The sequence below is a fragment of the Pseudophryne corroboree genome, chromosome 3, assembly GCF_028390025.1.
Source record: "Pseudophryne corroboree isolate aPseCor3 chromosome 3, aPseCor3.hap2, whole genome shotgun sequence".
NCBI lineage: Eukaryota > Metazoa > Chordata > Amphibia > Anura > Myobatrachidae > Pseudophryne > Pseudophryne corroboree.
In genome coordinates this window covers 403,781,346-403,806,493 of record NC_086446.1, presented here as the reverse complement: position 1 = coordinate 403,806,493, position 25,148 = coordinate 403,781,346, and the positions used below count along the sequence as shown (strand labels likewise).

The 25,148-nt window shown below is 46.3% G+C and overlaps 1 protein-coding gene across 1 annotated transcript in view; it reads left to right on the top strand.

Annotated features, from left to right (window-relative positions):
* Window positions 1–25,148, top strand: part of TRPC4AP (transient receptor potential cation channel subfamily C member 4 associated protein) — a 175,149-nt gene that overhangs the window by 103,529 nt on the left and 46,472 nt on the right. The window contains exons 11-13 of the mRNA XM_063960144.1: window positions 2,338–2,396; window positions 4,232–4,333; window positions 23,438–23,521. Coding sequence (XP_063816214.1) covers window positions 2,338–2,396; window positions 4,232–4,333; window positions 23,438–23,521 — 245 coding nt within the window. The remainder of the gene's footprint in view (window positions 1–2,337; window positions 2,397–4,231; window positions 4,334–23,437; window positions 23,522–25,148) is intronic.

Sequence of the window (25,148 nt, the reverse complement as noted above, 5' to 3'; positions counted from 1 at the left end):
CTTTCAGGAACCCCAGCATCCACTAGGACGATAGAGAAAATAAGAATTTACTTACCGATAATTCTATTTCTCGGAGTCCGTAGTGGATGCTGGGCGCCCATCCCAAGTGCGGATTGTCTGCAATACTTGTACATAGTTACAAAAATCGGGTTATTATTGTTGTGAGCCATCTTTTCAGAGGCTCCGCTGTTATCATACTGTTAACTGGGTTCAGATCACAGGTTGTACAGTGTGATTGGTGTGGCTGGTATGAGTCTTACCCGGGATTCAAAATCCTTCCTTATTGTGTACGCTCGTCCGGGCACAGTACCTAACTGAGGCTTGGAGGAGGGTCATGGGGGGAGGAGCCAGTACACACCACCTGATCGTAAAGCTTTACTTTTTGTGCCCTGTCTCCTGCGGAGCCGCTATTCCCCATGGTCCTTTCAGGAACCCCAGCATCCACTACGGACTCCGAGAAATAGAATTATCGGTAAGTAAATTCTTATTATTTATGTCCAGATTCAGTTACCATGCCATGAAAAGGGTGGTAGCTTCTGGATTTAACACCCGTTGCCATTCAATAACAGCCCCTTTTCCTTGCTCTGTAAATGATCTGTTACCATGCGTTAACCCATAGAATCCAAGATAAATTCCCAGAGCTATAGGTTAATAGCGATCAGGCAGTAAACATGGATTTCTGTTCAAGCCTCCTTAGGGTTGAATAGAAATCAGTGTTTGTCTAATCGGTGTGATATGATTTCACACTGTATTCCAATGGGACGTCCTTTATCGTATCCTTTTCCACACGACACCTCAAAGGAAATTAGAAAGATGTTCCTCTCATTGCGTAAAACAGTTTTTTACATTTGATTGTACACATGAAAACAAAAATAAAATACATAAAACTCATAAAAACTTGTCACCACCATAAGAAGTGGCTTTGTACCACAGTGGGCCTATACAAGGCATGTATATCGCATAAAAGGGTTAATCCCAGGTATAACTCCTCCACATGTAGACTAGTAATAATTATGTGACCGGAATGCCTAGGGTGTGGACCACATAGACCTTCTACACTGTGATCAGTTGAAAGTCACATGACCAGGATTTCCAGTGAGTAGCGCTGGTGGAACATGGATGCGTTCCACAATAGAACTGAAAGAGTTACATGACCGGAACTTCCGGTAAATAGCGCCGGTGGAACACAGATGCGTTCCACAACAAGACGGAATAATAACAAACTACTAAATACTGACTCCCGGAGTACACCAAAGTAGGGGGAGAGAACAGTGCAATAGTAGGGGTATATGTGATGAAATGTATCAATTAATCGTATGCACATATAAAGGAAATCGGTGACATTTTAGCCAAAACTGGAAGTTACAATATAAGCACTTCCGGAATATCGGGAAAAAGATAAAGTAATAAAAACTCCAGTATTTGAGAAAGATGTCAATATTTTGTGAGTTTTGTAGATCTGTAACTATGTGAATTATGTCCGGATGTATATAACAAGTTGTTTTGAGTTATTTTAATGTATAAATTGAGAGGTTACCACCCCCTATTCTGTGATTGGTTAAAGGGGGTATAAATATGGACTCTGTAGCAGCCACCATTACACCTTGAAAAAGATACTATGATGTTGAAACGCGTTGGTGGAGATAAGCAGTGACTGACACCGTGTGGAACCTTGAAGGGCTTAACATCTGGACCATGGAGGAGTTATACCCGGGATTAACCCTTTCATGCGATATACATGCCTTGTGTAGGCCCACTCTGTTACGCAGCCACTTCTTATGGTGGTGACATGTTTTTGAGTTTTATGTATTTTATTTTTGTTTTGATGTGTACAATAAAAAATTTAAAAACCGTTTTACGCAATGAGAGGTACATCTTTCTAATTTCCTTTGAGGTATCTTGTGAAAAGGATACGATATAAAGTACGTCCCAATGGAATACAGTGTGAAATCATATCACACCGATTGGACAAACACTGGACTTGGTGATATATACCCTATCTTGGGAGCGCTATTCACAATATTTTATTTTGCTTACATGTAGATTAAGGTTGGTAGTGACCTTGTGATTTAGCTGCACCCCATTTTCATAGCGCGGAGAATATACTACTTATTTGAGAAATCAGTGTTGTCTGCAGCCGGTGGCTATAATTGAATAGCCTCGACAGATCAAATAGCCCATGGTAATTAACTGCAGCTAATTGAATCGGCTATTAGGGTCATACAAATATAATTTACTTGTAAATACACATTTAGACACTATTACCTGATGTTTAATGTGTGTGTTACATTAATGTGATCACTGTTGGACTTATTTTCCCTTTTTTTTTTTTTTTAGGATATTTCCTTAAAGATACAGTTTTTAAGACTGCTCCAAAGTTTCAGTGATCACCATGAGTAAGTGAAGTGTTGTATAATAAAATCATCATCTTCATGTGTTTGCTTACTGGTTTAACGGGTTTGTACGGATAATCACAAATTCGACTGCATTAGTCATTGCACAGTGAATGTAAGGGTGTAATGACTAATGCAGCCGAGTTTGTGATTATCTGTACATAATGGTTCTCTTTTGGATACAATTTGGCTTATAGTGCCTTAAATAACTAGCATAGCAATAAGGATACATTTTTGGTTACTTTGTATCCTGATATACTCCAGTCAGAGAACGTGTGTGACTGTATCAAATTAAAATATCTATTTTATAAAGTCTGAGATGGTTTCAAAGTCACTGAGGGGCAAGTTATAATTGCTCCAGGAATTTGTTATTTAATATTGCTTCCAACAAGTTTTTTTGAGAGTTTAATATACACCTATCACCATTATCCATTATCCAATAAAGGTTTGGTATAATTTAGGTAAATAATCTATGGATGCTTATAATGTGAGTAAGGTTAAAGGGCTAGGATATACTCATGTATTGCTAGTTTGGTCCTGGTGTTCATTGAATGAGTCAATTTAGACTTGTAAAATTCACATTAATTTCAGCATGAAAAGTGTTTGAAATACTAGGTATAAATTTCATATTGTAAGTTGATTTATATGTTTAAATGTGTGTGTGTTTAGTCTAATTGTAATTTGTAAGTGAGATTTTAATTTATTAGCAATAAAAGGTACATTTTAAATATATTGTGAGATTTTAGACATAGTAGGCTCTGGAAGGTCTAGATAAGAGTGCCCCCAAAACAGTGTTCTTTTTCTCTCTTTTCGTAATTGGCACTGTAACATTCACTGCTCTATCCCTAAATTGCACACCGCTTTTTTTAATTTTAATTTAACTTTTGTGTAAGGGGACATTTCTGGGAACTCATTAATATGTCTTCCAAGAGTAAGTCACCTAGGGAGGGGGGGCATTCCTGTGTTGTGCAACTTTAGCAACTTTTCTGAAGTACGCTTAAGACCGTGATTGCTTATGTGTCCGGTGTTTCACAGCTACGTAGCTGGAGGTCTCTTCAGCTACAGCCTCAATTCAGGAACCAGCTTGGGCTTCATTGCTCTCACAAGTAATGTTACACTTAGTGAACTAAGTCGCAACCCACGGCTCTGATCAAGGCAGGTATAGCTGCAATTTTGATTAAGGACTCTATCCAAACCTCTAAATCAGATGTCCCTGTATTTAAACGTCGAAAGAAAGTGGCAGCTGAGTTAAGAATTATCTGCTTTATGTCCCACACCTGGTAACTTCATTCTTTGGTTTGTTCATTGGGGGTAATTCTGAGTTGATCGCAGCAGGAACTTTGTTAGCAGTTGGGAAAAACCATGTGCACTGCACGGGAGGCAGATATAACATGTGCAGAGAGAGTTAGATTTGGGTGTGGTGTGTTCAATATGCTATCTAAATTGCAGTATAAAAATAAAGCAGCCAGTATTTACCATGCACAGAAACAATATAACCCACCCAAATCTAACACTCTCTGCACATGTTATACCTGCCCCCCCCCCCCCCCCCCCCTGCACTGCACATGGTTTTGCCCAACTGCTATCAAAGTTACTGCTGCGATCAACTCAGAATTACCCCCATTGTTTGGATGATGGACTGATTGTTCTAGTATGACCTGAAATCTACTGTAGACTTTAATCCAGAATACAGAAACTCAATTCACATTTAGAGTACTGCACTAACTTGTTTAAAACAGTCTTTCCCGTCGACATTTAAATTAGGTGAAAGTAATATTTACTATTGTAGATTGATAGATATGAGTAATGTTTTCCAACCTGTGGTTTCTTTGTTTTAGGAACAAATATTTGCTTCTAAACAGCCAAGAACTGAATGAACTGAGTGCCATATCTCTAAAAGCCAACATCCCAGAGGTAGAGGCTGTGCTGAATACTGACAGGTAAGAACGTGCTGTATTCCCTTGAATTAAGTGGCCTAGAACCTTCTCTTTTCAATTAATAACATATATACTGTTGCTTGTTGCTGATTTGTAATTTATTTTTGTGTGTGGGGGGGGGGGGGGGGGGGTGTTAAACTAAATTTATTTGCATTAATGTTTTAATGTCAACTTTTTTTTTATTCCTGCATGTTATACTTACTATGAGACATTGCTACAGTATGTATAAGAAACCTTGATCAACTGTGTTTTACTGCTTTCTAACATTAACAATCCAACATTAATAGGCTTTGATATGACTTATTTTACATATTTGAATGAAACCAAGTTTTTACTGCTTATTATTCCTATTACATCTAAATATATGTAGATAGACTAAGGGGGGATATTCATTCAGTGTCATTTTTTCAAGCAGTCAAAATAAAAAGGCACTTTTCACCCGTTTTTAGGTCGAAATTTTCTTTCGTCCTATTCAATGCCGTGCTGTATCTTTGACTGGTCAAAAAATTCGGCACTGGCGAAAATCACGTGTATCTGCGTATTCGCCGCCAATACAAGTTCGTTTTCGCCCATGCCGATTTGACAAAAAAAAAGTCAAACGGCATGGGCGAAAATGGATTACAAAAACGTGCGAAATCGCCCGCAATTTAATACACTGTCTTAATTGAATACCTCTCTATGCATATTAAAACATACAAAATGCACTCCGGTATAGACGAAATTGAAAATAAGCGTAACAAGTTAATTTTAAGCAGTAGTCCTACTTATTACTTATAATTAAATAAATCTTAATAGTAATACAAAATAAAAAAAAACAGAAATATACACACACGCAATGGAGGAGTCAAGCATTAGCAATGGGAATGCCACTGGCGTTAAACATTTCTGTAGCATCCATAAGGAATATTGGGGAGACTTAGTACGATGGGGTATAGACGGGGTCCAAAGGAGCCAGTGCACTTTTAAATTTCTTCACTGGGTGTGCTGGCTCCTCCCCTCTTTGCCCCCTCCCACAGGCAGTTTAGAAAAAAGTGCCCTCAGGAGAGGATGCACATATCTGCAGCTCAGAGAGTTTTCTTAAATTTCTTTTAAACTTTTATTATTTTCGGTATGCTGTTTGGGCAACAGCATGCCTGCACCATGGAAGTTAGGGGGGAGACGGTCACCCGGCTTGCGAAGTGTCAGAGCCCCTCCCAGCTGCAGAGCAGCGTCCCAAGAGGTTGTTTGTTCAGCAGGGCACTGCGCCTTAGCTGTTGCAATCGCAGCACGCCGCACACCCCTAACAAATGCCTGAAGGTGACGACTGTGGTGAGTACAAGCCGGGGGCCCCCGCTAGGGGTGTCCCCCGGTTCATGGTGCGGCTAAACGTGGGCGCGGCATACGGAAACCTTCTGGGGGGGATCCACTAGAGCCCCCCGTGAAAACTGGCTAGCGGTGGCTTAAACTAACACTTGTGTGATGGTTTTTAAGCAAGCTAGGAGACATTGCCAGTACTACCTCAGAGCAAGACCAGCGGCATTTTGGCGCCTTCCTCTGCTTATTGCAGCAGCAATCACACACACCTCCTCCTGACTCACAAGACACGCTGGAAAACTGGTACAGGTTGAGTATTCCATATCCAAATATTCCGAAATACGGAATTCCGAAATACAGACTTATTTGAGTGAGAGTGAAATAATGAAACCTTTGTTTCTCTATCGTCCTAGTGGATGCTGGGGTTCCTGAAAGGACCATGGGGAATAGCGGCTCCGCAGGAGACAGGGCACAAAAAGTAAAGCTTTAGGATCAGGTGGTGTGCACTGGCTCCTCCCCCTATGACCCTCCTCCAAGCCTCAGTTAGATTTTTGTGCCCGGCCGAGAAGGGTGCAATCTAGGTGGCTCTCCTAAAGAGCTGCTTAGAAAAGTTTAGCTTAGGTTTTTTATTTTACAGTGAGTCCTGCTGGCAACAGGATCACTGCAACGAGGGACTTAGGGGAGAAGAAGTGAACTCACCTGCGTGCAGGATGGATTGGCTTCTTTGGCTACTGGACATTAGCTCCAGAGGGACGATCACAGGTACAGCCTGGATGGTCACCGGAGCCTCGCCGCCGGCCCCCTTGCAGATGCTGAAACAAGAAGAAGGTCCAGAATCGGCGGCATGAAGACTCCTCAGTCTTCTTAAGGTAGCGCACAGCACTGCAGCTGTGCGCCATTTCCTCTCAGCACACTTCACACGGCAGTCACTGAGGGTGCAGGGCGCTGGAAGGGGGGCGCCCTGGGAGGCAATGAAAACCTATTTTTGGCTAAAAATACCTCACATATAGCCTCCGGGGGCTATATGGAGATATTTAACCCCTGCCAGAATCCGTTAAGAGCGGGAGACGAGGCCGCCGAAAAAGGGGCGGGGCCTATCTCCTCAGCACACAGCGCCATTTTCCCTCACAGAAAGGCTGGAGGGAAGGCTCCCAGGCTCTCCCCTGCACTGCACTACAGAAACAGGGTTAAAACAGAGAGGGGGGGCACTAATTTGGCGTTAGAAATATATAAAAAAGATGCTATAAGGGAAAACACTTATATAAGGTTGTCCCTATATAATTATAGCGTTTTTGGTGTGTGCTGGCAAACTCTCCCTCTGTCTCTCCAAAGGGCTAGTAGGTCCTGTCCTCTATCAGAGCATTCCCTGTGTGTGTGCTGTGTGTCGGTACGTGTGTGTCGACATGTATGAGGACGATGTTGGTGAGGAGGCGGAGAATTGCCTGTAATGGTGATGTCACTCTCTAGGGAGTCGACACCGGAATGGATGGCTTATTTAGGGAATTACGTGATAATGTCAACACGCGGCAAGGTCGGTTGACGACATGAGACGGCCGACAAACAATTAGTACCGGTCCAGACGTCTCAAAAACACCGTCAGGGGTTTTAAAACGCCCCTTTACTTTAGTCGGTCGACACAGACACAGACAGGGACACTGAATCCAGTGTCGACGGTGAATAAACAAACGTATTCCTTATTAGGGCCACACGTTAAGGGCAATGAAGTAGGTGTTACATATTTCTGATACTACAAGTACCACAAAAGAGGGTATTATGTGGGATGTGAAAAAACTACCGTAGTTTTTCCTGAATCAGATAAATTAAATGAAGTGTGTGATGATGCGTGGGTTCCCCCCGATAGAAAATATGGGCGGTATACCCTTTCCCGCCAGAAGTTAGGGCGCGTTGGGAAACACCCCTTAGGGTGGATAAGGCGCTCACACGCTTATCAGAACAAGTGGCGGTACCGTCTATAGATAGGGCCGTCCTCAAGGAGCCAGCTGACAGGAGGCTGGAAAATATCATAAAAAGTATATACACACATACTGGTGTTATACTGCGACCAGCGATCGCCTCAGCCTGGATGTGCAGAGCTGGGGTGGCTTGGTCGGATTCCCTGACTAAAAATATTGATACCCTTGACAGGGACAGTATTTTATTGACTATAGAGCATTTAAAGGATGCATTTCTATATATGCGAGATGCACAGAGGGATATTTGCATTCTGGCATCAAGAGTAAGTGCGATGTCCATATCTGCCAGAAGATGTTTATGGACACGACAGTGGTCAGGTGATGCAGATTCCAAACGGCACAAAGGTGTATTGCCGTATAAAGGAAGAGGAGTTATTTGGGGTCGGTCCATCGGACCTGGTGGCCAGGGCAACTGCTGGAAAATCCACCGTTTTTTACCCTAAGTCACATCTCTGCAGAAAAAGACACCGTCTTTTCAGCTTCAGTCCTTTCGTCCCTATAAGAGTCATATCTGCCCAGGGATAGAGGAAAGGGAAGAAGACTGCAGCAGGCAGCCCATTCCCAGGAACAGAAGCGTTCCACCGCTTCTGACAAGCTCTCAGCATGACGCTGAGACCGTACAGGACCCCTGGATCCTACAAGTAGTATCCCAGGGGTACAGATTGGAATGTCGAGACGTTTCCCCTGCGCAGGCTCCTGAAGTCTGCTTTACCAAGGTCTCCCTCCGACAAGGAGGCAGTATGGGAAACAATTCACGAGCTGTATTCCCAGCAGGTGATAATTAAATTACCCCTCCTACAACAAGAAAAGGGGTATAATTCCACACTATATTGTGGTACTGAAGCCAGAAGGCTAGGTGAGACCTATTCTAAATCTAAAAAAATTTGAACACTTACAAAGGTTCAAATCAAGATGGAGTCACTCAGAGCAGTGATAACGAACCGGGAAGAAGGGGACTATATGGTGTCCCGAGACATCAGGGATGCTTACCTCCATGTCCCAAATTTGCCCTTATCACTAAGGATACCTCAGGTTCGTGGTACAGAACTGTCACTATCAGTTTCAGACGCTGCCGTTTGGATTGTCCACGGCACCCCGGGTCTTTACCAAGGTAATGGCCGAAATGATGGTTCTTCTTCGAAGAAAAGGCGTCTTAATTATCCCTTACTTGGACGATCTCCTGATAAGGGCAAAGTCCAGGGAACAGTTGGAGGTCGGAGTAGCACTATCTCGGATACTGTTACAACAGCAGGGGTGGATTCTAAATATTCCAAAATCGCAGCTGATCCCGACAACAAGTCTCCTGTGCTTAGGGATGATTCTGGACACAGTCCAGAAAAAGGTGTTTCTCCCGGAAGAGAAAGCCAGGGAGTTATCCGAGCTAGTCAGGAACCTCCTAAAATCAGTGCATCATTGCACAAGGGCCATGGTAAAAAAAATGGTGACTTCCTTCGAAGCAATTCCAGTCGGCAGATTTCATGCAAGAACTTTTCAGTGGGATCTGCTGGACAAATGGTCCGGATCGCATCTTCAGATGCATCAGCGGATAACCCTATATCCAAGGACAAGGGTGTCTCTCCTGTGGTGGTTACAGAGTGCTCATCTTCTAGAGGGCCGCAGATTCGGCATTCAGTTTTGGATGTTGGTGACCACGGAGGCCAGCCCGAGAGGCTGGGGAGCAGTCACACAAGGAAAAAATTTCCAGGGAGTGTGATCAAGTCTGGAGACTTTTCTCCACATAAATATAGCTAAGGGTAAATTTATAATGCTCTAAGCTTAGCAAGACCTCTGCTTCAAGGTCAGCCGGTATTGATCCAGTGGGATAAAACATCACGGCAGTCGCCCACGTAAATAGACAGGGCGGCGCAAGAAGCAGGAGGGCAGTGGCAAAAACTGCAAGGACTTTTCGCTGGGCGGAAAATCATGTGATAGCACTGTCAGCAGTGTTTCATTCCGGGAATGGAAACTGGGAAGCAGACTTCCTCAGTAGGCACGACCTCCACCCGGCAGAGTGGGAACTTCATGGGGAAGTTTTCCACATGATTGTAAACCGTTGGGAATTACCAAAGGTGGACATGATGGCGTCCCGTCTGAACAAAAAACGGGACAGGTATTGCGCCAGGTTAAGAGACCCTCAGGCAATAGCTGTGGACGTTCTGGTAACACCGTGGGTGTACCAGTCGGTGTATGTGTTCCATCCTCTGCTTTTCATACCTAAGGTACTGAGAATTATAAGACGTAGAGGAGTAAGAACTATACTCATGGCTCCGGATTGGCCAAGAAGGACTTGGTACCCGGAACTTCAAGAGATGCTCACAGAGGACTTATGGCCTCTGCCGCTAAGAAGGGACTTGTTTCAGCAAGTACCATGTCTGTTCCAAGACTTACCGCAGCTGCGTTTGACGGCATGGCGGTGGAACGCCGGATCCTAAGGGAAAAGGCATTCAGGAAGAGGTCATTCCTACCCTGGTCAAAGCCAGAAAGGAGGTGACCGCACAACATTATCACCACATGTAGCGAAAATATGTTGCGTGGTGTGAGGCCAGGAAGGCCCCACGAAGAAATTTCAACTCGGTCGATTCCTGCATTTCCTGCAAACAGGAGTGTCTATGGGCCTCAAATTGGGGTCCATTAAGGTTCAAATTTCGGCCCTGTCGATTTTTCTTCCAGAAAGAATTGGCTTCAGTTCCTGAAGTCCAGAAGTTTGTCAAGGGAGTATTGCATATACAACCCCCTTTTGTGCCTCCAGTGGCACTGTGGGATCTCAACGTAGTTCTGGGATTCCTCAAAACACATTGGTTTAAAACCAGTCAAATCTGTGGATTTGAAGCATCTCACATGAAAAGTGAACATGCTCTTGGACCTGGCCTGGACCAGGCGAGTGTCAAATTGGTGTTTTTTTTCTCAAAAAAGCCCATATCTGTTTGTCCATTCGGACAGGGCAGAGCTGCGGACTCGTCCCCAGTTCTCTCCCTAAGGTGGTGTCAGTGTTTCACCTGAACCAGCTTATTGTGGTGTCTTGCGCCTACTAGGGACTTGGAGGACTCCAAGTTGCTAGATGTGGTCAGGGCCCTGAAAATATAGGTTCCAGGACGGCTGGAGTCAGGAAAACTGACTTGCTGTTATCCTGTATGCACCCAACAAACTGGGTGCTCTTGCTTCTAAGCAGACTTTTGCTAGTTGGATGTGTAATACAATTCAGCTTGCACATTCTGTGGCAGGCCTGCCACAGCCAAAATATGTAAATGCCCATTCCACAAGGAAGGTGGGCTCATCTTGGGCGGCTGCCCGAGGGGTCTCGGCTTTACAACTTTGCCAAGCGGCTATTTAGTCAGGGGCAAACACGTTTGTAAAATCCTACAAATTTGATAACCTGGCTAAGGAGGACCTGGAGTTCTCTCATTCGGTGCTGCAGAGTCATCCGCACTCTCCCGCCCGTTTGGGAGCTTTGGTATAATCCCCATGGTCCTTTCAGGAACCCCAGCATCCACTAGGACGATAGAGAAAATAAGAATTTACTTACCGATAATTCTATTTCTCGGAGTCCGTAGTGGATGCTGGGCGCCCATCCCAAGTGCGGATTATCTGCAATACTTGTACATAGTTACAAAAATCGGGTTATTATTGTTGTGAGCCATCTTTCAGAGGCTCCGCTGTTATCATACTGTTAACTGGGTTCAGATCACAGGTTGTACAGTGTGGCTGGTATGAGTCTTACCCGGGATTCATAAATCCTTCCTTATTGTGTACGCTCGTCCGGGCACAGTATCCTAACTGAGGCTTGGAGGAGGGTCATAGGGGGAGGAGCCAGTGCACACCACCTGATCCTAAAGCTTTACTTTTTGTGCCCCGTCTCCTGCGGAGCCGCTATTCCCCATGGTCCTTTCAGGAACCCCAGCATCCACTACGGACTCCGAGAAATAGAATTATCGGTAAGTAAATTCTTATTTTCTCTTACGTCCTAGAGGATGCTGGGGACTCCGTAAGGACCAAGGGGATAGACAAGCTCCGCAGGAGACATGGGCACTAAAAAAGAACTTTAGGTATGGGCGTGCACTGGCTCCTCCCTCTATGCCCCTCCTCCAGACCTCAGTTTGATACTGTGCCCAGAGGAGACTGGGTGCATTACAGGGAGCTCTCCTGAGTTTCCTGAAAGAAAGAAATTTTGTTAGGTTTTTTATTTTCAGGGAGCCTGCTGGCAACAGACTCCCTGCATCGAGGGACTGAGGGGAGAGAAGCAGACCTACTTTAATGCTAGGCTCTGCTTCTTAGGCTACTGGACACCATTAGCTCCAGATTGAACGGAACACCAGGTCTCACCCTCGCCGTTCGTCCCAGAGCCGCGCCACCGTCCTCCTCACAGAGCCGGAAGATAGAAGCCGGGTGAGTATGAGAAGAAAGAAGACTTCAGAGGCGGCAGAAGACTTCAGATCTTCACTGAGGTAACGCTGCGCGCCATTGCTCCCACATAACACACACATGGCAGGCACTGTAAGGGTGCAGGGCGCAGGGGGGGCGCCCTGGGCAGCAATTTAGACCTCCGATCTGGCTAAAAAGAATATATACAGCTCTCCACTGTATATAAGAGATCCCCCGCCAGTTTTTTGAATGATTTCAGCGGGACCGAAGCCCGCCGCGGAGGGGGCGGAGCTTGTTCCTCAGCACTCACCAGCGCCATTTTCTCCACAGCACACAGCTGAGAGGAAGCTCCCCGGACTCTCCCCTGCTTAACACGGTGAAAGAGGGTTGAAAAGAAGGGGAGGGGCACATAATTTGGCGCAGATATATATAATAGCGCTATCTGGGTAAAAAAGATATTGTTTTTTCCCTGGGTCAAAGTAGCGCTGGGTGTGTGCTTGCATACTCTCTCTCTGTCTCTCCAAAGGGCCTTGTGGGGGAACGGTCTTCAGATAAGAGGATTCCCCGAGTGTGTGTTGTATCGGTACGCGTGTGTCGGCATGTCTGAAGTAGAAGGCTCTCCTAGGGAGGAGGTGGAGCAAATGACTCTGGTGTCTCCGTCGGCAACACCGACACCAGACTGGTTGGATATGTGGAATGTTTTAAGTGCTAATGTAAATCTATTGCACAAAAGGTTGGACTAAGCTGAGTCCAGGGAGTGCACAAGGGAGTCAAGCCCTACCTGCCCCTATGTCGCAGGGACCTTCGGGGTCTCAGAAACGCCCACTATCCCAAATGGTAGACACTGATACCGACACGGATTCTGACTCCAGTGTCGACTACGAAGATGCAAAGTTACAGCCAAAATTGGCTAAGAGTATTCAATATATGATTATTGCAATGAAGGATGTGCTGCATATCACAGATGACCCCTCTGTCCCTGACACGAGGGTGCGCATGTATAAGGAAAAGAAACCTGAGGTAACCTTTCCCCCATCTCATGAGCTGAACGAGTTATTTGAAAAGGCTTGGGAATCTCCAGACAAGTAACTGCAGATTCCCAAAAGGATTCTTATGGCGTATACTTTCCCGACTAAGTACAGGATACGGTGGGAATCCTCTCCAAAGGTGGACAAAGCGTTGACACGCTTATCCAAAAAGGTAGCACTGCCATCCCAAGATACGGCAACCCTCAGGGATCCTGCTGATCGCAAGCAGGAGGCTACCTTGAAGTCCATTTACATACATTCTGATACTTTACTCAGACCGGCGATAACGTCGGCTTGGGTTTGTAGCGCTGTAGCAGCATGGACAGATACCTTGTCGGCAGAAATGGATACCTTGGATAAGGATACCATTTTATTGACCCTGGGTCATATTAAAGATGCTGTCTTATATATGAGAGATGCTCAGAGAGACATTGGCCTACTGGGTTCAAGAGTCAACGCTATGGCGATCTCTGCTAGACGAGTCCTATGGACCCGACAATGGACGGGTGATGCCGACTCGAAGAGGCATATGGAGGTTTTACCTTACAAGGGTGAGGAATTGTTTGGGGAAGGTCTCTCGGACCTAGTTTCCACAGCTACGGCAGGTAAATCAACTTTTTTACCTTATATTTCCTCACAGCCTAAGAAAGCGCCACATTATCAGATACAGTCCTTTCGGTCACATAGAAACAAGAGAGTGCGAGGATCTTCCTTTCTTGCCAGAGGTAAGGGCAAGGGGAAAAAGCTGCCAACCACAGCTAGTTCCCAGGAGCAGAAGTCCTCCCCGGCCTCTACAAAATCTACCGCATGACGCTGGGGCTCCGCTGATGGAGTCCGCCCCAGTGGAGGCACGTCTTCGACTTTTCAGCCACATCTGGGTTCAGTCACAGGTGGATCCCTGGGCAATAGAAATTGTTTCCCAGGGTTACAAGCTGGAATTCGAAGAAGTGCCTCCTCGCCGCTTTTTCAAATCGGCCCTTCCAGCTTCTCCCCCAGAGAGGGAGATAGTTTTGAATGCAATTCAAAAATTGTGTCTTCAACAAGTGGTGGTCAAAGATAAAGATCCCCTGCTTCAACAAGGGAGGGGGTATTACTCAACCCTGTTTGTGGTCCCGAAACCGGACGGTTCGGTCAGACCCATTTTAAATTTAAAATCCTTAAACCTATACTTGAAAAGGTTCAAGTTCAAGATGGAATCGCTCAGAGCGGTCATCGCCAGCCTAGAAGGTGGGGATTTTATGGTATCCCTGGACATAAAGGATGCATACCTTCATGTTCCCATATATCCACCTCATCAGGCATACCTGAGATTTGCGGTACAGGATTGTCATTACCAATTTCAGACGTTGCCGTTTGGGCTTTCCACGGCCCCGAGGATTTTCACCAAGGTAATGGCGGAAATGATGGTGCTCCTGCGCAAGCAGGGTGTCACAATTATCCCGTACTTGGACGATCTCCTCATAAAAGCGAGATCAAGAGAGCAGTTTTTGAACAGCGTATCACTTTCACTGAAGGTGTTACAACAACACGTCTGGATCCTCAATATCCCGAAGTCACAGTTGGTTCCTACGACTCGTTTGACCTTCTTAGGCATGATTCTGGATACGGACCAGAAAAGGGTTTATCTTCCGATAGAAAAGGCCCAGGAACTCATGACTGTGGTCGGGGACCTATTGAAGCCAAAAAGGATGTCAGTGCATCACTGCACTCGAGTCCTGGGAAAGATGGTGGCGTCTTACGATGCCATTCCTTTCGGCAGGTTCCATGCGAGGGCTTTCCAATGGGACCTACTGGACAAGTGGTCCGGGTCACATCTACAGATTCATCAGATGATCAGCCTGTCCCCCAGGGCCAGGGTATCTCTCCTGTGGTGGCTGCAAAGTGCTCACCTTCTAGAGGGTCGCAGGTTCGGCTTTCAGGACTGGATTCTGGTAGCCACGGACGCGAGCCTCCGAGGTTGGGGAGCAGTCACACAGGGAAGAAACTTCCAAGGTCTCTGGTCGAGCCAGGAGGCTTGTCTTCACATCAACGTCCTGGAATTAAGGGCCATATACAACGCCCTTCATCAAGCGGAGAATTTGCTTCGCGACCTACCGGTTGTGATTCAGTCAGACAACATCACCGCAGTGGCTCATGTAAACCGCCAAGGCGGCACAAAGAGCAGAGTGGCAATGGCGGAAGCCACCAGGATTCTTCGCTGGGCGGAAAATCATGTAAGCGTACTGACAGCAGTGTTCATTCCAGGTGTGGACAACTGGGAAGCAGACTTCCTCAGCAGACACGATCTACATCCAGTAGAGTGGGGACTTCATCAGGAAGTCTTCGCACAGATTGCAAGTCAGTGGGGACTGCCCCAGATAGACATGATGGCGTCCCGCCTCAACAAGAAACTACAGAGATATTGCGCCAGGTCAAGAGACCCTCAGGCGGTGGCAGTGGACGCCCTGGTGACACCGTGGGTGTTCCAGTCGGTCTATGTATTTCCTCCTCTTCCTCTCATCCCCAAGGTGTTGAGAATAATAAGAAAAAGAGGAGTACAGACAATTCTCATTGTTCCAGATTGGCCTCGATGGGCCTGGTATCCGGATCTGCAGGAAATGCTCACAGAAGATCCGTGGCCTCTTCCTCTCAGAGAGGACCTGTTACAACAGGGGCCCTGTCTGTTCCAAGACTTACCGCGGCTGCGTTTGACGGCATGGCGGTTGAACGCCGGATCCTAGCGGAAAAAGGCATTCCGGATGAGGTCATTCCTACTCTGATAATGGCTAGAAAGGACGTGACAGCTAAACATTATCACCGTATATGGCGGAAGTATGTTTCTTGGTGTGAGGCCAGGAATGCTCCTGCAGAAGAATTCCATCTGGGCCGTTTCCTCCACTTCCTACAAACGAGTGAATTTGGGCCTAAAATTAGGCTCCATTAAGGTTCAGATTTCGGCCTTATCCATTTTCTTTCAGAAGGATTTGGCTTCTCTCCCAGAAGTACAGACTTTTGTGAAGGAAGGGCTGCATATTCAGCTTCCTTTTTATACCTCCAGTGGCACCTTGGGACCTTGACGTGGTGTTGCGGTTCCTGAAGTCTCACTGGTTTGAACCACTTAAAACGGTGGAATTATAATATCTCACTTGGAAAGTGGTCATGTTGTTAGCCTTGGCTTCGGCTAGGCGAGTGTCGGAGTTGGCGGCTTTGTCTCACAAAAGCCCCTATCTGGTTTTCCATGCGGATAGAGCGGAATTGCGGACCCGTCCTCAATTCTTGCCCAAGGTGGTTTCATCTTTTCATATGAACCAACCTATTGTGGTCCCGGTGGCTACGCGGGACTTGGAGGATTCCGAGTCCCTTGATGTGATCAGGGCTTTGAAAATTTACGTGGCCAGAACGGCTCGGGTCAGAAAAACAGAGGCACTGTTTGTTCTGTATGCAGCCAACAAGGTTGGCGCTCCTGCTTCGAAGCAGACTATTGCTCGCTGGATCTGTAACACGATTCAGCAGGCTCATTCTACGGCTGGATTGCCGTTACCAAAATCGGTAAAGGCCCATTCCACCAGGAAGGTGGGCTCTTCTTGGGCGGCTGCCCGAGGGGTCTCTGCATTACAGCTGTGCCGAGCTGCTACTTGGTCGGGTTCAAACACCTTTGCTAAATTCTACAAGTTTGATACCCTGGCTGAGGAGGACCTCCTATTTGCTCAGTCGGTGCTGCAGAGTCATCCGCACTCTCCCGCCCATTTGGGAGCTTTGGTATAATCCCCATGGTCCTTACGGAGTCCCCAGCATCCTCTAGGACGTAAGAGAAAATAAGATTTTAAACCTACTGGTAAATCTTTTTTTCCTAGTCCGTAGAGGATGCTGGGCGCCCGTCCCAGTGCGGACTACGTTCTGCAATACTTGTATATAGTTATTGCTTACATAAGGGTTATGTTACAGTTTTGATCAGTCTCGGGCTGATGCTGTTTTGTTTCATACTGTTGACTGGTTCGTATATCCAGGTTATACGGTGTGGATGGTGTGGCTGGTATGAATCTTGCCCTTAGATTAACAAAAATCATTTCCTCGTACTGTCCGTCTCCTCTGGGCACAGTTTCTCTAACTGAGGTCTGGAAGAGGGGCATAGAGGGAGGAGCCAGTGCACACCCATACCTAAAGTTCTTTTTTAGTGCCCATGTCTCCTGCGGAGCCCGTCTATCCCCTTGGTCCTTACGGAGTCCCCAGCATCCTCTACGGACTAGGAGAAAAAGATTTACCGGTAGGTTTAAAATCTTATTTTTTTGATGGCTCAATGTACACAAACTTTGTTTAATACACAGTTATTAAAAATATTGTATTAAATGACCTTCAGGCTGTGTGTATAAGGTGTATATGAAACATAAATGAATTGTGTGAATGTACACACACTTTGTTTAATACACAAAGTTATAAAAAATATTGGCTAAAATTACTTTCAGGCTGTGTGTATAAGGTGTGTATGAAACATAAATTAATTCTGTGCGTAGATTTAGGTCCCATCACCATGATATCTCATTATGGTATGCAATTATTCCAAAATACGGAAAAATCCGATATCCAAAATACCTCTGGTCCCAAGCATTTTGGATAAGGGATACTCAACCTGTACAGGGTGTAGCAAAGGGGGAGAGCCGCTATTGTACACAATCTGTGTCCTATAGAGGACAGAAATCATTAGTGTTTCACTGTGATATAGTAAGTTGACAGCCTCACTAGGGCTGTATAGCTGGGGTGTGCTGGTCTTCTCTCTCTGTGTGTCTCCTCTCACATACAGTAAGGGCAGGCTTGCTAAGTATTACTGTCTGTGTGTATGTCATTGTGATTACTGTAAACATGGGTAAACACAAACTATGCAGTGTATGCCACACCAGATTCTCTCCCTTATCATCTGATTCTGTTTCATGTGAACAATGCAGCCAATCTTCACAGCTCAGTGAAGGGGCTGGGGGAGAGGGACCAGAGCCATCCTGGTTAGGGGCTCTTAAGACTATGATGTCTGATGTGTCATCACAACTCACTGCTAATGTTCAGAAAACTCTGCTACTACAACAGGCTATTGCAGACTTAACTGCTAGGGCAGATGTTACACAGCCCCACCCCTCTCTAACGCAGGACCACAAAAGCGTGGTTTACCTGCTCTACTCTCTGATTCAGATGAGGAAATATAGGAGGATGGGGATGACTTGGATACCGTTAGTGGGCATTCCGCTTCTGCTCAGGGCATTGAACCCGTAATTCTGGCTATACGGGACGTGTTAAAGCTCCCTCTATAGGACCCTGCGTCACAGCAGTCGTTTTTCTTTGCACAAAACAAGCCTAATGTCACTTTCCCTGATTCTGCAGAGTTAGATGACCTATTTAAGTTAGCCTGGAAAAATCCAGACGAAAAATACCAAGTGTCAAAAAGATTTTTGCACACTTTCCCATTTGCTCCTGAAGGTAGGAAATTCTGGGAAGAGCCCCCGGGAGTTGACGTCTCCGTCTCTCGACTGTCAAAAAAGGCGGTGCTGCCTGCCCCGGGCTCCTTTACCATAAAAGACCCTGGTGATAGAAAGATAGAGACTAAACTAAAGTCTGTCTACACAGCAGCAGGTTTATCGCAGAGGCCGGTCATAGCGGGTTGCTGGATGACCCATGCCATTCATACGTGGGCTACTCAGATTCAGGAGGGCCTCTCCGGGGATATGCTTCTGGTCACTACGGTGACTCTCCTGAAGCACATTCAGGACACTGCACGTATCCTGTGTGACTCGCTCAAGGAAATGGGCAATATTAATGCTAGGATGTCTACCATAGCAGTGTTGGCGCGTAGGGCCTTGTGGTTGCGTCAGTGGATAGTGGACGCAGAATCCAAGCGCAGTGTGGAATCCCTCCCCTTTTCTGGGGAATGGCTCTTTGAAGCTCAGTTGGATACGTGGATTTCCAAAGTTCATTGCAGGGAAATCTACATTTCTTCCCTATGGGGGCCCAGCAGCTAGGCGTTCCTACCCAGGGCCATCTGTTCAGTCCTGTCGGTCTAACAGATTTCAATCTAGGGCCAGGGATGCCTCCAATATGACTTGAGGCAGCAGAGGTAAGACAAAAAGACCTGCAAACACCGGTTCTCGGGAACAGAGCACTAGTTCTGCTTTCACTAAGTCCTCAGCATGAAGGTGCCCACCCACCCAGAGGGGATCTCGAGATGGGAGCTCGACTGCGTCACTTCAGCCACATCTGGGAGGTTTCCTGCCAGGATACCTGGGTCAGGGACCTCATTTCTCAGGGCTAACACTTTATCAAATCAAGCTTACCAGCTTTGGAGGATACGCAAGTTACGATGCAACAGTCCATCCAAAAGTTGGGCCAGTCCCACGTCATTGTTCCAGTACCAATACCACAACAAGGCAAGGGTTATTACTCCAACCTGTTTGTTGTACCGTAGCCGGATGGTTCGGTAAGGCCCATTTTGAATCTAAAGTCCTTGAACCCTTACCTAAAGGTTTTCAAGTTCAAAATGGAATCCTTGAGAGCAGTGATTGCGGGCCTGGAAGAACATAAATTCATGGTTTCCTTGGATATCAAGGACGCCTACCTTCATATTCCAATTTGGCCACCTCATCAGGCTTATCTGAGGTTTGCCCTGCTGGATGACCACTACCAGTTCCAGGCACTGCCCTTCGGCCTGTCCACAGCTCCGAGGGTGTTCACAAAGGTAATGGCGGAGATGATGTTCCAGGTCCAGGGGGTCAATGTTGTCCCTTACCTGGAAGATCTTCTGATAAAAGCAAGATCCAGGGAGCTTTTATTGCTCCATATCGACCGCACTATCCAACTTCTGTCACACCATGGGTGGATTCTCAATTTACAGAAGTCCCACCTGGAGCCAACTCGGCGGCTCCTGTTCTTGTGGATGTTACTGGATACTGTGGTCTAGAAGATGTTCTTCCCAGAGGACAAAGCAAGAACACTTCAGGAGATGGTCCGCATGTTGCTCCGACCTGCTCGAGTATCCATCCATCTCTGCATAAGATTGTTCGGGAAGATGGTTGCCTCATACGAGGTGATGCAATATGGGAGGTTCCATGCCAGAACATATCAATTGGATCGCCTGAGCAAGTGGTCCGGATCACATCTACAGATGCACCAGATGATACGGCTGTCAACTCAGGCCAGGATTTCCCTCCTGTGGTGGCTGCAGTCCTCCAATCTCCTGGAAGGCCGGAGTTTCGGGATTCAGGATTGAATCCTCCTCACAATGGATGCAAGTCTGAGAGGATGGGGAGCTGTCACCCAAGGGGTGAAATTTCAGGGCAGGTGGTCTTCCGACGAAGCCCTCCTTCCGATCAACATTCTGGAACTTCGGGCGATCTACAATGCTCTGCTTCAGGCCTTTCCACTGCTTAAGGGTCACATGATCCAAGTACAGTCGGACAACGCCACAGAAGTGGCGTACATCAGTCGGCAAGGAGAGACAAAAAGCAGAGCCTGCATGTGAGAGGTGTCAGAGATACTCCTCTAGGCGGAAAGAAATGCAGGAGCAATGACATCAATCTTCATTCCGGGAGTGGACAACTGTGAGGCGGACTTCCTGAGTCGTCACGATCTCCACCCGGAGGAGTGGGGGCTCCACCATCAGGTGTTTCAGCAGATCATCGACCGGTGGGGCTGCCCACAAATAGACAGGATTGCTTCTCATCTCAACAAGAAGCTTCACTGGTATTTCTCACGAACCAGGGACCCTCAGGCGAGGGCAGTGGATGCACTGACGTTGCCTTGGCCTTACTGGTTGGTCTGCCTGTTTCCTCCGTTTCCGTTGCTCCCAAGGGTGTGCAAGCGAATCAGGAATCAATGAGTCCAGGCAATTCTGATTGCCCCAGATTGGCCTCTGAGGGCGTGGTACGCGGATCTTCTAGACATGTCTGTCGAAGACCCTTAACCTCTACCACTAAGAAGAGAGCTTCTTAAACAAGGACCGTTCATCTGTAAAAAATTAATAAACAGTACCCAACAGTGCGCAGTGGCAACTAGTCAGTGCAGTATCTTAAAAAGGGGCTTTTCCAACCCCAAAAAACATGTAATGAAACAAAAAAGAAAAGATACTACTTCACCAGCGCTTGCCCCGTTTATAGCGGAGCAATCCACCTCTTACTCTCCGTTGACTTCTCCTAATTAGGAGTATTCATGTCAATTAGTAACCGGAAAGAGAGGAGAATGCAGAGAATAGTGTGATACCATAAAAACAAGTATTTAATACATCAACCTTTAAAAACACATAATCAAAATAATCCAATGTGGATAATGCTGGTATAATGACACAACATGTGTCACAATAGACAAAGACATTCACTGAAAAGAATCCATCCTCATGGGAAAACATAAGCAATGGCTGATTACCAATTCCTGGTGAACTGATTTGCGTCAGTTCTTAAGTGCATGTGAATCCAGATAGTCTCTCCCAGCTGCAGCAAGGGGATCTCCTGGTTTCCGTTCTTTCCAGGTGTAGGCTCAGTCCATAAACATCAGCGTCAGCATGTGGGGGGGTATTTCCAAGCAGGACACCCACGCGTTCCGACCAGCCTCGGGTCTTTCTCAAGGTCTGCTTTCAAAGGCACGCGTTCTGAGGCAGGTCGGAATGCGTGGGTGTCCTGCTTGGAAATACCCCCCACATGCTGACGCTGATGTTTTTGGACTGAGCCTACACCTGGAAAGAACGGAGACCAGGATATCCCCTTGCTGCAGCTGGGAGAGACTATCTGGATTCACATGCGCTTAAGAACTGACGCAAATCAGTTCACCAGGAATTTGTAATCAGCCATTGCTTCTGTTTTCCCATGAGGGTGTATTCTTTTCAGTGAATGTCTTTGTCTATTGTGACCGTTCATCTACCCGGACTTACGGCGACTTCGTTTGACGGCATGGTGGGTGAGCGGAACATTCTAGCTCACAAGGGCCTTTACAATAAGGTTATTGCTACCATGGTTCAGGCCAGGTAACCTGTGACGTCAAAACACTATCATATCTGGAGAAGATGTGTCTCCTGGTGCGAGGAACGCATGTATCCACCTGCAGAGTTCCACTTGGGACGTTTCTTTCTTACGGTTCCTGCAGGCTGGTGTGGATAAGGGCTTACGTCTGGGTTCCGTTAAGGTCCAGATTTCAGTGCTCTCCATTTTTTTTCCAGAAGAAATTGGCACTGTTGCCAGTTCAGACATTCTTGCAAGGGGTACTCCACATACAACCTCCTTTTGTGTCGCCTACAGCGCCCTGGGATTTAAGTGTGGTGTTGGAATTTCTGCAATCATCCTGGTTTGAACCTCTGATGACTGTAAAAGACAAGTACCTCACGTGGAAGACTGTGATGTTACTGGCCCTGGCTTCTGCTAGACGTGTCTCAGAATTGGGGGCCTTATCGTGTAAAAGTCCCTACTTGGTCTACAGCAGTTTCTGCTGAAGGTGGTCTCTGCGTTTCACCTGAATAAACCTATTGTGGTTGCATCGTGACGCTTCTGCTCCTCCGGAGGCATTGGGTGCTGTGCGAGCCTTGAAGATCTATGTCAAGCGGACGGCTCGGATCAGAAAGACGGATTCCTTGTTCGTGCTCTATGATGCACAGAAAAAGGGTTGTCCTGCTTCAAAGCAGTACATTGCTCGTTGGCTTATGCTTACTATCCAACAGGCCTATGTGTCGGCAGCCTTACGTGCGTGGACTTTTCTGCAGATTCTTGTTCTATGGTTACCTGTTCAGCTGTTGCTGTTATTGTTACCAGCTGTTGCTGGTTGTTGCATGTTAGTGGTGTGCTGGTATATACATCTCACCACTTGTTGTTATGTTCCTTCTCCTTTCTCCTTCGGGCACTGTTTTACCTATAACTGCCTGTGGGAGGGGGCATAGAGGGGAGGAGCCAGCACACCCAGTGAAGAAATTTAAAATGCACCGGCTCCTTTGGTCCCCGTCTATACCCATCGTACTAGATTCCCCAATATCCCTTATGGACTACGAGAAAAGGATTTACCGGTAGGTAATTAAAATCCTATTTTTGGATAAAAATGTTTGGGTTTTTTAGTATAATAGGCATTCTTTAAGAAGTCATGGTGCCGTGACTTTAGTCACAGCATAATTAAGAAAAATAGGTGTTTTAAAACAAAAATGTAAAAAAAAAAACTATTTAGTTTAAACAAAGATGATTTGAACCAGCCAGCCCTGGTTGCAAACTATTACAGCTACTAATTTTTATCTTGGATTTGAACTAGTTCTTTTTGCAAAGTTCGGATATGAAAATGAGGCAAATGTATTTTTCTCAGAAAACCAAGGAATTCTGTGCGATCCAAAACACACTAGATCCAAGTTTTTCAGGAATATTCTGTTTTGCATCATTTTCAGATCCGAACTTTACAATAAGAACAGAGTTGAATCCAAGCTGTAATCTTTAATTTCAGCACATGCCATGTTTACATTTATTTCTTTGTTTCAGGAGCTTAGTTTGTGATGGGAAAAAAGGCTTATTAACCAGGTTGCTACAGGTCATGAAAAAGGAGCCTGCAGAGTCTTCCTTCAGGTGTGTTCAGTATTGTGCTGGGGTAACTACAGTTTGTTTTGTGACCACTTGTAAAGATGTGATTTTACAGCAATCTGAACAAGGAGCGTGGTGGAAAAATATAATAGTTATGTACATTTGGATTTTCCTGGATATTTTTTCACCTGCATTCATTACATTGGGAATGGATGTGAGCATACAGAACTGTGATCTTTTTTTTTTTAAATAGAGTAATTTTTATTCACCACAAAAGTTAAAGATACAGACATTTCAGGATACATTTCTGGTCATATTGGATAATCACATTATTCAGTCATTCATATCAGCTTTATGGTATTATACATGCATGAATACTATTCCCCACATCACCATTTCCGTGCGGCCTTCACGCAATATGCATATTGTATGTAGTCTGTATCCAAGTTATGATTCACATACTTAACATTTTTTAGATTTTCTCCCCCCACCTTATGTGTAATTACCCCGTCTATTGAGCCGTATATAGCCCACAACCCCACTACCCCCAAACTAACCCTCTAAACAAACTCAAGCCTAGTCAACCTGATGACTTATATGTAGGCTTCTTAAATTCAAAACATAAAACAGAAAAACTACTGGGGGGCCAACAGCAGCCCCCCAGCATCCCCCCTCCCCGTATACCTCCCCGAACTGTGGCATACCTAATTCCCTAACCGAACTCTAGCCCTGGAGAACCCAAAGCCTACGGCAACACTGTACTAGGCGTACAGATCAAACAACCCCAATATTTAAACCCTTATACGTTTATAACACTTCTCAGTAAAGTCCAGAACTGCTAAACAAGAGGAAGCTCCCCGGACTTATACTTGCGAGTTGAAGGCCCATAAAGGAAGGCGACCCGATGTCAGTCTGGAGCCAGCTGGCGTGCCCCCGGAGCATATCTGTCCAACCATGACGCCGCTTCCCTGGGCGAGCTGAAGAATTTAGTCTCCCCGTCCGCCACCACTCGCAATCTGGAGGGAAACAGCATTGAGTATGATATATTCAGGTCACGAAGGCGTCGCTTTATGGGGAGAAACTGTGCTCGGTCTTTTTGGACGTCCGCTGCAAAGTCCGGAAATGCCGACACCCGGACTCCATTCCTCATCAGGGGACCCTTCACACGTCCCAGGCGCAGGACGGAGTCCCGGTCCTTGTAGTGCAGGAATTTTGCTATAAAAGTTCGTGGTGGGGCACCTGGTGGTAAAGGCCGGAAGGGCACGCGGTGAGCCCGCTCCACTGCAAACTGAGATGTAAAGGATTCAGCACCGTATGCCTCTTTTAACCAGGATTCCAGAAAATCCTCGGGGTGTGTCCCTTCTTCTTTTTCAGGGAGGCCAACGAACCTCACGTTGTTTCTGCGGAGTCTGCCCTCCATGTCCAGGAGTTTGGCTTGTATCGTTGTGACTTGCTGTGTAACTGCGGACACCGATTGTTGCAGAGGGCCGCTGAGGTCTTCCAGGTTGGAGACCCTTGTCTCAGTTTCGCCCACCCTCTCCCGTACTCGTTGGACGTCCTGTCGTAGCAGTGATAAATCGCACTGCACCTTCTCCATCTTGTCTGATAGGCGTTGCTCGCTGGCCGCTATGGCCTCCAGGACCTGCTGGATGGAGGGTGCAGACGGCTGCGT